This window comes from Babylonia areolata, chromosome 5 (genome assembly GCF_041734735.1).
Source record: "Babylonia areolata isolate BAREFJ2019XMU chromosome 5, ASM4173473v1, whole genome shotgun sequence".
NCBI classification, from domain to species: Eukaryota; Metazoa; Mollusca; class Gastropoda; order Neogastropoda; family Buccinidae; genus Babylonia; species Babylonia areolata.
The window spans coordinates 43374821-43387641 of NC_134880.1; the positions used below are offsets into that span (position 1 = coordinate 43374821).

The 12821-nt window shown below is 40.6% G+C and overlaps 1 protein-coding gene across 13 annotated transcripts in view; it reads left to right on the forward strand.

The window, feature by feature from the left end:
* Positions 1–12821, forward strand: part of LOC143282087 (tropomyosin-1-like) — an 87540-nt gene that overhangs the window by 58160 nt on the left and 16559 nt on the right. For 9 of the 13 annotated variants that reach the window (XM_076587568.1, XM_076587567.1, XM_076587566.1 and 6 more), the window contains 2 exons: positions 2507–2640; positions 7242–7359. In XM_076587568.1, coding sequence (XP_076443683.1) covers positions 2507–2640; positions 7242–7359 — 252 coding nt within the window. Of the gene's footprint in view, positions 1–2506; positions 2641–5827; positions 5946–7241; positions 7360–8852; positions 9875–12821 lie in introns of those variants that run through there. The other 4 variants (XM_076587569.1, XM_076587562.1, XM_076587561.1 and 1 more) reach the window with 2 other exon arrangements.

The window sequence follows — 12821 nt, forward strand, 5'->3', positions numbered from 1 at the left end:
TCACGTCATTGAGCTAAGTTCCCCAGCCTCCCGAACAAAAAGTGGCTGACGACCGAGGCATTCCGTGTCTAATGTAGCTTGCACAAGCCTCGGCTCTGCTGTGGTCGTACTGTGGACACAGCTTGTGTGTCAGCGTTTGTGCGGGAGCCGCTCAGCTCTGGAGCTTTGTGTGTGTGTGTGTGTGTGTTGAATGGCCAGATGGCTTAGGTATGTCCTCCAGGTCGTCACCAAACCTTCTACTTCCCCCCCCCCCCCACTCCCTCTGGAAGACGTGTGTGTGTGTGTGTGTGTGTGTGTGTAGTCTCTGTGTGTGTAGTGTGTTATTGCGTGTGTGTGTGTGTGTGTGATTGTGAAGTACTATAGAAGACATTTTAACTTAGTTATAATGTGAAATGTATATATCTGGCTTTAACTGGAGTTTGTGAAATTTGATTGTTGTCTCAGTGTTTTGTCAGTGTAGCTTCTGTCATTCAGCCGTACCTCCTCCTCTGCCCCATCTCCCACCCCTCCCACCTTTTTGTTTAAAACAGATGATTTTGATGAAATGGGCTACTCGCAGCTTCCCCTCCTTCCATTCTGCGCTGGCCAGCTCTCAACCCCCCCCCCCACCCCCACCCCCCCACCCCACCTTTTCTCTGTTTGTCTCTTGGTCAGTTGGTGTCTGTCTCTCTTTCTGTACATTGTACATGTATTGAGTATATATATATATATATATATATATATATGTGTGTGTGTGTGTGTGTGTGTGTGTGTCTCTTAGAACAACAGCAGATGTGTTAGTTGGTCAGAGTGCTATCTTCACCGTTGAAAAATAAAGATTCATTCATTCATCCATTCACTCTCTCTCTCTCTCTCTCTCTCTCTCTCTGTCTCTCTCTTTCTTCTAAGCTCTGTGTCTCTCTCAGAGTCTTTCGCTCTCTCTTTCGCTCGCTCACTCTCACTCTTTCTCTCAGAGAATCTCATTGTTTGCCATCTGGCTAGCTCACTGTGTACCCACTTTCTTTGTGATCTAATACTTTTATGATGATAGTTAACAGATATATGTATACATAGCATACACAGCAGTTTCACACTCTTGTTTCACCGTGTACAGTATCACTCTGCCCTTAAAAAGAATGAAAAACAAACGCCCAAAATAAAAAAAACAGCAACAGTATACGCACACTTTACTTTCTCTGTTCTATTTCTTCTCAATGTTTTGTCATATTTGTTCTTCAAATCTGAAACCGTGTTGTCGTTTTTTTGTTTGTTTTTGTGTTCTAATGACATTGACAGTGGTGTGTCTGTGTGAGTGTGCCAAGTTGCCAACAACTGTGTGGATAGTTTGTGTAGACCTGCTTTGTGTTTTTTTGTGTGTACTGTTTATTTTGGCTTGGCACTAAAGTGATACACGTGTACTTCAGAGCTGTTTTTGTTATAAGAAAGAAGAAAGAAAATCAATGGTTATATAAATACTTTTTTACAAAATGTTTATATTTTTTTGTGGCCAGTTTGGATTACTTGTGAGTATTAATTAGCATTTCAGTTCAATATCAGGTTATTTTCCAATGTTTACGGGTCATTTGCTCAATGGGAATTATTTGATTTGTTTTTGTTTTTGTCCACAGGGACAAAATGTGGAAGATTTTTTTTTAGAAATAAACTAACGTATGGGGACATCTGCTCTTCAGACAGTGTGATCCATAGCATATTTTGATCATTTACTTAGTACATCAGCTTTGAGAAAACAGTTAAAATATTCCATTTTGAAGTTATTATACGATCTTTTGAAATTGTTCATGTTGGCCATTTAGTTTTGGTTTTTATTTTTACTCTGATAAGATGTTCCATATGTATAATACTTTAAGTTTAATTGATCTGTTGATATTACAGAGCACACAATTGATTCTTAAGCAGTCTTTGAAAAAGTGCATGGATGTTGCCTTTTATTTATTGTGGTGTCACACATTGGGCCATAGTGAGCTATTCTGATTCAAAAAGCAATCTTTGAACAAGTGTGCATAGATGATACGATACACTGTACTATCGTCAATAGATTTGGTTCTCATACTGTAAAAGAGAGAACATGACTTTATTTTGCTGGTAGTTTTTTTCTTTTCTATTATTTTTTTTTTAGGGTGGACATTAGAAGTTTGGTTCTAATACTGTATTAGAGATAGTTTAACCATAATTTTTCTCTTGGGGTATTTCTTTTTAATTTCTATGTTTAATGTGACTGGTTGTGTGGGTGTTTTAAGAAACATTAAAAACAAAACAGAACCAAAAAACCCACCAAAAAACCCACCAAAATAGTTTTATTACTTTTAAGTGGAGCATGTACCTATTACAACCAAAGGGTAATGGCGATGTGTTAGTACTGGTACCTATTTGTTTATTAAAAAAAAAAAAAGAAGTATTATGTGAATATAAGTGATGGGTGACAATAATGTTGTGGTGGTTCCTAACTTTACAACTGATAACGACAGTGCTATGACGTGTTTTAACGATGACGACGATGTGGTTCCAGCTGGAGTCAGAGATGTCGGGACTGATGCGCCGCATCCAGCTGCTGGAGGAGGACTTGGAGAGGTCGGAGGAACGTCTGCAGACCGCCACAGAGAAACTGGAGGAGGCCACAAAGGCTGCAGATGAGAGCGAGAGGTGGGCACATCGTGGCTGTCTTGTCTGCCATTCTGCTGTCTTGTTCAGGACTTAAAGAAGCTTGGTGGCTGATTTGGGCACCTTCTGTCTGCTATGATTTCAAGACATGGAAATTGCCGTTGCTTTAAAGTTTAATATGGGCATCTTCTATCTGTTTGCCATGATTTCAAGATGTAGGAAATTATTGTCGCTTTGATATGGGCATCTTCTATCTGTTTGCCATGATTTCAAGACATGGAAATTATTGTTGCTTTAATATTGGCATCTTCTATCTGTTTGCCGTAATTTCAAGATGTGGGAATTATTGTCGCTTTAATATGGGCATCTTCTATCTGTTTGCCGTAATTTCAAGATGTGGGAATTATTGTCGCTTTAATATGGGCATCTTCTATCTGTTTGCCATGATTTCAAGACATGGGAATTATGTTGACTTTGAGTTGCTGTCAGACTGGTATTCCAAATCTTAAAATAGATTTATGTCCATTTTCAAAGGGAAAAAAAAGGGGAGTGTGGGGGGTGTCTCTAAATTTTCAGATATGTTATAAAACTTTAAAACTAAGGCTGATTGACTGAGTCATGTTTCATTGTCAATTCATTTCAAACGGTAGGCATTGTATGATAAGTGCAAAGCAAGTATTGCTGAATTTCATTGGTTCAGATTGATTTTAGATGGTAAACATTGCTTGATAAGCTATTAATGTTATATGAAATAAACACACAGCACACATTCCTGACAAAGAATAAATGATAATGATGATACCAAACTTTGAAAAAGAGAGAAACAATGAGCCAGTGGAATGGCACGGACACTGCTGAAGGCACTTGGTCCTTGGTACTTTTGGTGCTGAGGTTCTCCGCTGCTAGGATGCCTGGTGTTAAAACAACAAGTCTTTCTCCATCTGGCAAAACGCCGACCATGATCCGTTAACATCTGTTCTGGTTTCTTTGCTTGGTGTTACAGTTATATACAACAGATTTGTTGGATTTGCACCTTCACAGTGATAACAGAATTGCTGTAGCAACTTTGATACCATACTTGTTTTACAGTAATAATCGAAATTGCTGTAGCAACTTTACCATAAAACCAGAACTGCTGTAGCAAGTTGCTGAGTAAACTAAGACACATGCCAGCAGGAATTTGGCAGAGAAGTCTGGTATCTCACTCGGCCAAGTTTTCATAGAGAGTGGCTCCAGTAAAGGTATTTGGAGTGACAGGGACGGAACATGAGTTTTGGAAGTAAGCGTTTTGTCAGAAATTCAGTCATGGGCAATGTAGTGGCAGATAACTTCAAGAGCTTTCAATTCACACGTTCATGGAAAGATATTTGGAACGGAAAAGAAGCTTACAGAGTTACATTGTTTTGTTTGGAATGGAGCTTCTTGAATTGTATATTTTCTGAGTTTCTTTGAAGCACGGAATCTGTGATCATGAGCAGTGCTGAAGGTGTTTTCATTATGATGAAGCGGTTGTCAATTATGTACAGAAAATTGATTGGTTAACAAAAAACAACAGCCAAAGGAGCAAAATGATGTGTTGTGGAATGTTGTGTTTTTTGGTTTGCTGGTAGTAATTATACATTTCATCATTTCTGGCATGACAGGTGTCTTCAGTCTGGCTGTCTCTATGATCCAGAGAAAGCAGTTTGCTTGATATGTATATTTGAACACGGTGGATTTCATTTTAACTTTGTTTTGTTTTTTTCTAATGTTCATCAGCATCATTAAGAGGGTTTGAGTATGGCCCCTGTTTCTGCATTATATGGGATGCTTAGGAAGTGAAGAGGGAGAAACTCAGAACATTTATAGTTTAGAAAAGAGTGATATTTTTCAACAAATGGGTGGCTCTTTTAAGATGTATCATCATGGAAATCGCGACACTAGCAGTGGCTTATGAAAGATTCATCAGAAGTCAGTGTAAAAATGATAGTCCGTTGAAATGATCTACTCTCCTTGTGTTGTAGATTGCTGCTCGTTCTGAATGGGCATTTATTGTACATGTGTGTGCACGCACATGTTTTAACTGCACTTGGTTGTCTTTACCCCACCGTTAGACACCCGTACTCTGAGGGGTGTATCGATGCTAGGTTTGTTGATAGGGTCCATGATCTTAAAGCTTGCATAGTCCATGGGAGTTTGGTTATGGCACCAACACCTACCAGGTCTGCATGCATGCTGACTGGAGGGGCAATGAAAACCTTTCTCCTACCCATAGCCCACCAGCCACTGAGGAACAGTACAAACCCAGGACACCTCAGACACACTAGACTGAAGTCTGAATGTTTCATGTGTTCCACATTATCGCTTCATATGTTTTTCTGTCGTTGGATATGTTTCCCCACCCCCACACCTCCATCCACTCTTCACACACCCCTCAAAAAGAAACAACCAAAAAACAACTCTCTTTTTTTTCTAATTGTTTTATTTTAGTCCCTGCCCTTTCATGCTCATAAAAGGAGACGACTGCAATCTGAGAAGGTGACGAGGAAAATCGCATTGTCATGCTCATCAGTTTGGCTGATAATTCACTGTCCACGCATTCAACAGAAAGGAGTTGTCACTTACACAAAACCGACAGATTTACATGAGTTTAAGACTAACATAGCTTCATTGTTCATAAAGATACTCTTTTTTTTTTTAACTAGATAAGTAATCAGAAGTGACATCTTCATATGTAGTTGAAGATATAATAATATACATGTATACATGTGTACATTCTTGCACATTTGTGCAAACATATGTGTGAAGTGTGATTTGGGTGCCTTGTTGCTGCATTGACAGTTGACACACTGTGAGAGACTTGTGATAACGTGAGAGTCATGTGTATTAAGTGTTACACTGTAAGAGTCAGTGAATTAAGTGTTACGCTGTAAGAGTCAGTGTAATAAGTGTTATGTTTTATGAGCCACATGTATTGAAGTGTTGAACTGTAAGAACCATGTGTATGATTTATGAAGTGTTACACTGTAAACGCTGTGTGTATTAGCCTTAGGTGTTAACTGTTAAGAGTCATGTGATGATGTGTTATTAAGTGTTGCAGTCTATGTATTCTCAAGAGTCATGCATATTCAGCGAGAACTGTTTGTCTTCTGCATGTGCTGCATGCTGGTGTGTGCCCATGTGTGTGTACATACATGTGCGTGCATCCACCTCTCATCCACCACCACCACCACCACCACCCATCCCCCAGAGTGCGGCGCACAGTGGAAAATAAGCTTGATGCCGGCGACGAGCGTCTGGAGAGCGTTGAGTCAGAGTTGCGGGCAGCCAAACAGGCGGCAGGAGAGTGGGAGGCTCGATACGAGGAGGTATGTGTCCCCACCCCTCCCTCACCATCCACATATCATCGTTCCCCTTGTTGTTTGGGCACAAAACAGATTTCTTCCTGTGCAGAGGTTTAGCTCGCTATACCTATACCGTTTTTTTTCATTTTAGAGAAAGACTTTTCGTGTTTCACTGCAATGGCTCAGAAAAAGAATTTGCAGGATACAGATGTCAGTCTTAAGAAGCATCACCATGACGGTGGCATTATTTTTTTTTTTGGGGGGGGGGGGGGGGGGGGGGGGTTCTGCGCGCTGGGTTTATGCGAAGATGAGACATCTGTGGTGTTTTTTTTGGTTTTGTTTTTTGTTGTTGTTGTTTTCTAAGAGCAGATGTAGTTTAGCGTATATGGATCAATCTGCACACTTTGACACCTCCTTGAAACTGAAACTGAAACTGAACCTTAGGTCTGGCTGACCTTCTGGTCCTGTGGCCTTCTGTTTCCTTTCCTCCTGAAAATGGTGTATGGTTGCCTACATAGGGGGGGATAAAAACGGTCATACATGTAGAAGCCCACTTGTGTACATACGAGTGAATGTGGGAGTTGCAGCCCACGAACACAGAAGTAGCTTCCTTTCAGCTTCTGAACATCAGTCTTTAATTTGTGACAGAGAGAAACGTTTTGTGCTCAAACATCTGATGACCTAATGTTTTGTCAGGCAACTGTTATCTGGGTATACCCACAAGGGAATGTCAGTGAGCCAAAGAACAAAACATTCCTGAGGTTGTACCGAGATGACAGTTGCTCGAGTTGATAACTTGACAGGGGAGGGGGGAACTGTGTTGCCTGCTGAAGGTTTTCCAGCAGACTTCTCTGTTCTGTTCTGGTCTGGTCTCTCCGGGCTGCTGCCCAGTTCCCTCCTTTTGTAGAGCTCACTGTACACTGATGAACCTCTGGTCCCAGCTTTCAGATTGCTGTTGCTGCACAGAGGCTTTTCTGACCATAGGTTTTCTGCTTGTTTTTCAGATGACAAGACCAATGGTTTTCTGGGTGTTTTTTTCTTTTCTTTTCTTTTCAGACTGTTGCATGTTTATCGTGATATTGGATATTATGATGGGTTGATCAATCGGTTTGTATGCGTTCAGGTTTCAAGGGAAAAGGCACTGGCTTTTTGAGAAAAGTCAGATGACTGTGCTGACAACAGTTGCAGGGTCACAGGTTACAGGATCATGGGGTGCAAGGTTGCAGGGTCACGGGGTGCAAGGTTACAGGGTCACAAGAGGTAACAGGTGACGTGAGACCAACACGCTGTGCTGACTGACTTGACTGTTTTGTGGTGCAGAGGGCGCAAGGTTTTGGAAAGCAAAAACCAGGCTGCTGATGAGAACATTGACACCATGGAAGGTCAGCTTAAAGAGGCCAAGTTCATCGCAGAAGATGCTGAGCGCAAATACGATGAGGTGACGCTTCAGTGCACCCCCCCCCCCACCCCCCTGCATGTGCTGTTGCTGCAGCTATTTTTTCAGTGCTGGGGAGAATGATGGGGCTCCTGTTTGTAGACATGGTTTGCTGAATCGATGGCTCTTGCTGGAGCTGTATTGATCTGAACGTAAATGTTCAAGTAAATGGAGCATACTGCAGTGTGTGTGTTCAGGATTCCAAGTGTTGAAATCGGAAACGCTCACTGCTGGTTTCATGATAGTGGCCCCACCACAGTATTGCATTGAGTACAGACCTGTTTTTTTCTGGTTTTTTTCATAAATGGTATTTTACACATTTATTTCCCAAGAATGATTTATAACACACACACACACACACACACACACACACACACACACACACATGTATATCATGTGATACATCATATATTATACAAAACTGACACCATACAGTAAAAAAAAAAAAAAAAAAAAAAAAAATGTGTGCACCAGTCTGCAAAACAAAATCTTACCAGCATTCATTTGATGAAATTCACTTTTTTTTTCTTTCTTTTTTTCAGTTTTATGAATAAATAGATTCAGCAACCCATTTTTACACATCAAACGTAATGTCAGAACAAAGGGAAATGACTAAAGCCGGTGTAACAAGCATGCCACCTGTTGTTTTGTGGCCCTCACTCCGTCCCTCAGGTTCCCATGCGCTTGGTAACTCATAATGCTGAAGTGTTGGATTCTAACTTGTGCTGAATGATTTCGAACAGGTGTCGCAGGAAATGAAGACTTGGTGGACTGACGTGTGAATGGGATAGTTTGTAGTGACGCCATTAACTGATGTTAACTGCTGTTTGGAATGCTGTTTTTGGTTTGTTTGTTTGTTTTTTATTAAAATGCTGCTGATTTTTATTTGATGTTGTTTTAACCACATTTTTTTTTCCTTCTGTTATGCTCTGCTTTTAGTATGACTTACCTGTCTCTCCATCACCCTTGGTCTTTTAGTATGACTTACCTGTCTCTTCATCACCCTTGGTCTTTTAGTATGACTTACCTGTCTCTCCATCACCCTTGGTCTTTTAGTATGACTTACCTGTCTCTTCATCACCCTTGGTCTTTTAGTATGACTTACCTGTCTCTCCATCACCCTTGGTCTTTTAGTATGACTTACCTGTCTCTCCATCACCCTTGGTCCTGTCTTGCTGCTCTCTGTCATGTATCTTTGTGCCTTTCTTTTCAAGAAACTGGAAAAGGATGGTGGGTGATGGTGCTAAATCATTGTTTCACTGTGTGTTTCAAGTGTGGTTTGACCTTGATGAAGAAAGGGTCAGAGCAGTTTCATGAATTTTTGTTGTTTTTTTTTTTTTTGTTTTGTCTGTGATGTCTACTTTGTATTTAAGGCTTTTTCTCCGCTACGTTGACCGTGATTTTTTTCTTATACTCAGTATTTTTCAGCCAGCCCTGAGTAATGCAAGCAGCGCTTTTCTTGTATATTGTAAGCTGCCTTCTGATTGGTCCATTAGAGGTCGGAAGGCCCTGGAGAGCAGAAGCCACACGGATGAAGAGAAGATTGAGTTCCTTGAGAAACAGTTGAAGGAAGCTCAGATGATAGCTGAAGACATAGACAGCAAATATGACGAGGTGAAGACAGGGCATTTATGCTGAAGATCTGCCGTGTCTGAATGTGTAGTGTAGACAAGTGTGGGTCGTCCTGTGTGTTTTGCCGTCCAGACTGTAGTGGATGTGCCAGGGACGTGTGTACATGTGTGTAGAATGTAGCGGTGGTTCTGTGTCCTGTGTAGTTACGTCTGCAGCTCCATCATAGCCATGGAGGGCAGAGCTGGTCAGCGGGTGGTCCAGTGCCTGTGTGTTTTGGGTTGATGGTTTTGTAACCAGATGTGAAGCTACTGGTGTGAGAGCTGAACCATCGAATCAGTAGTATTGTGATCTGCAGTACGCTTGGACAAATAGGGTTGGTGTGATCTCCAGTGTATTTTTGAACAAATAGGATTGATTGGTGTGATCTGCAGTATGTTTTGCACACTTCAGAGTGGAACACGGCATGGCACTGTACATGATGGATCCCGGATGGCACTCCTCTTGTTAGTGCTAGATGATGATTCCCCTGCTCTGTGTCCACAGTGTAGCTGTCACTAGTTGAGAGACAGAGAAAAAAAAATCTATCATTGCTGTGCTTGGTTGCTGAGAGACTGAGAAAAAATGTACTGTTGGTTGCTAAGAGACAAAAAACAAACAAAAACAAACAAAAAAACTACAGGCTGAAATTAAGAGACAGCAAAAAAAAACCAAAAAAAAAAAAAAAAAAGAACTGTCAGTAGTTGAGAGACAGAAAAAAGGTCTCCTGTCATTAATTGAGAGACAGAGAGAGAGAGAAAAAAAAAAATCTACTGTCGTTACTTGAGAGACAGGGGGGAAAAAAAAAAAAAAGATCTCCAGAAATATAAAATGAAGACTATGCAAATGAACATGGTGGCTTTGATGACCTGTCTCAGTGTGTGTCTCGTTTCGTTGTGTTGTCATCATGGCCTTCTCCACCACCACCACCCCACCTTCCACCCTCCACCCCACCTTCATCTTTTTTTCTTTGTAATTGCATGTGTATGTATATTTTTTCCTTTTTTTTTTTTTTACTTTCTTTTTTGTTTCAGTTAAAATGTAAACATGTACCATGTTTGATTGCTTCAATGTCAGAAGAAGAAGAAACAAAAGCCTTATGTCCAGAATTTGTTTTTTTTTCTTTCCTGTAAACGTAAACTGAAGATTTTGGCATGAGCAAGCAAGCGTCAAGAAAGTGTGCTGAACAAACTTGGTGTTTGTTCCTCTGTGAGATTGATGAATGAACGGCTTTGTGTTTGTGTTGTCTTTTGGGTGGGGGGGGGGAGGGGTGGGGGGAGCTTTGAGTTGATGTCAGTGTGTCAGCATACTGATCTGCTTGACTGCTCTTGTATGACCTGGCAACATGGACTTGTGTGTTTTGTTTTGATCAGTGATTGCACGCAAGTGTGTCTGGTTGTCTCGTGTTCAGTTTTTGTTTTTATTTTATTTTCACATGTATAATAGAGATTTCGTTGATTAAATCCGTTATATGATATGACAATGACTGCACTGTGGCAGCAGTGACCTTACTGTCCGAAATATATATATTTTTTTAACATTACTTTTTATATATTTTTTAAGATTAACATTACTTAAAAAAAATACTGTTATTTTTGGAGGGTGAGGTGGGTTGGGTTGGGTTGTTCATCGATGTACTTGTCCATAGTTCAAATGCGGCTCATCTCCCTGCCGCTCATAACAGCCTGGCTCGGACAGCAACAGTTGACAGCGGAGCCCACTCCCTGCCTCTGTCTTAAACACTGTGCATTCACATGACTCCACACAGCAGAAAGGGAATGGAAACACGCGTTTCCTGGTTCCCCGAAAATCACACGCATGTTTCACCGTTCACGGCAATAGGACCTTACACAGGCAGAGATTCACCAGGATATTAACATTACAAGGAAGAAGACTAGAATTGGAAGGAGAGGTATACTGATCTACTCAGAGGTATACTGATCTACTGTTTGTCATGCCTTGAAAACAGAAGCAAGAGTAGTACAATGAGGGGGGGGGGGGGGGGGGGGGGGGGGCAGGACATACATTGTGACTTTAAAGGTAGTCATTTGAATCAGAGATGGGACTTGTGTCTCATTTAATTTTATTTTCAACCTTTGCTCAAACAAAATGAATTTCTTTGACAGCTGGACCAAGAAAAAAAGAACACCACCAAACACATGGTGTCAGTACTGTCACAACAGACTTCTTTTGTTCACTTTCAAGCATTTGACATGATAGAGCTTTTTGATTTCTGAGATATGCAAAGGGCTATATATATATGCGAGTTGCAGCAGTTGAAAGTTGATGATTTAAAGTCTTATGGAATACACGTAAGTCAGAAGGATTATGTATTTTTGACTCTTGTTTGTCTCTGCCAAAAGCATACCATGTACCATCATTATCGAGGTCTTCGTTTATATTGGGTCCTGCCCATTAAGTTTTTCAAACACACACTCGGTAGTCCTCAGTTCAGCTGCATTTGTGTGTCAAAGCAGAGGTTGTCTGAATTGATTTTGATTCTTTGTCCAGTACCTACCTCATGACTCCTGTTTGTGTTTTTTTGTCTTTGTTGAATCATTGAGCCTTTGTTGTTGTTGTTTTTTGTGTTTTTTGTGGTTTTTTTTTTTTTTTAATGACTACAAACAGTTTGTGTGTGTGTGTGTGGGTGGAGGGGAAGAGAGATGGGGTGTTGTGTGAGCGACGCATGTTTGTTTTCATCCATATGTCAGCATGCTCTTTCTCTCTCTCTCTCTCTCCCCCTCTCTCCCTCTTTCTCTCTCTCTCTCTCTTTTTAACATTTATTTTGTTGTGACCCTTTCCTCCTTTGCTGCTGCTAAATGCACGGAAGCCGAGGGGGTTGGACACAAGGAGTGTCCAGCCACCCAGAGTCGCCTCTCTTGGCAAGTCCTTCACCTCCTCCACCCCATACGTGGTTGTCCGCCCTCCACCTAGACCCAAGCCCTGTAACGTCTACTGTGTTCCGAGTGCTCACACCTACAGTTCAACAAACACTTGTTAGCATGCCGAGTGCTGGTTAGAAACCCCCCCTGAGTCAAACTTCAGATTAACATGGCTTACAAATCGGTGTGCATGGTCATCGTTTTTTTTATTTTATCACATCCAGTAGCTTCAGTCTCTTTAGTCACGTGGTGTGATGTGAGCAGTCGCAAACAAAACTTAACATTTTTCCACCTCAACTTTGTGAGGAATTTATAGAAATGAAAGGCATCCAGTTCTGTGAAACTTGAAAATAAACAACCAAAAAATGTGTTTTTTATGAAAGCATATTATACAGCGTAATTGCCTCTGAATGAGTTCTGTTCTTGAAAGCTTTTGATTTAATCTGTAAACAAATACTATATTCCTAATATTTTTCTTCTTTTTTTTCCATATAAATTACATGTCTGATATTAATCTGAACTGAAAAGTACAGGCTTAATTTTTCCTAATCAGACTTTGCATCAGAATGTCTGTAAAAGCTAGGTTTTCATTTTGGCTCCTTGCTTTGAGTTGGCTGGCTAGGCTGTGGTATAGCATGAGTAACTGAGAGAAATATTGCAATAGGATGTGCAGATCACTTTTCTGTTTCATTTATTTGCATTTGGCAGATTCAGAAAGATTTTTTTTTTTCTCCCAAAGAAGACTGCATTGAATATAATCAGTTAAAGTCATTATTGATGATTATCTGAATGTTATTGTGAAGAGGAGGTAAAAATGATAAATTCCAAGAACTTAGTGTCCAGATGATAAAATCTAAATCCTGGACAGCATGTAGGAATTATTTTTTAAAAAGAAAAAAAGGTAAAGGGAGAGAGAGAAAAGGTGTTGGACTGAAGTGGAGATGAGAAGAATAAAGTGTAGTGACAAGTGTCAGT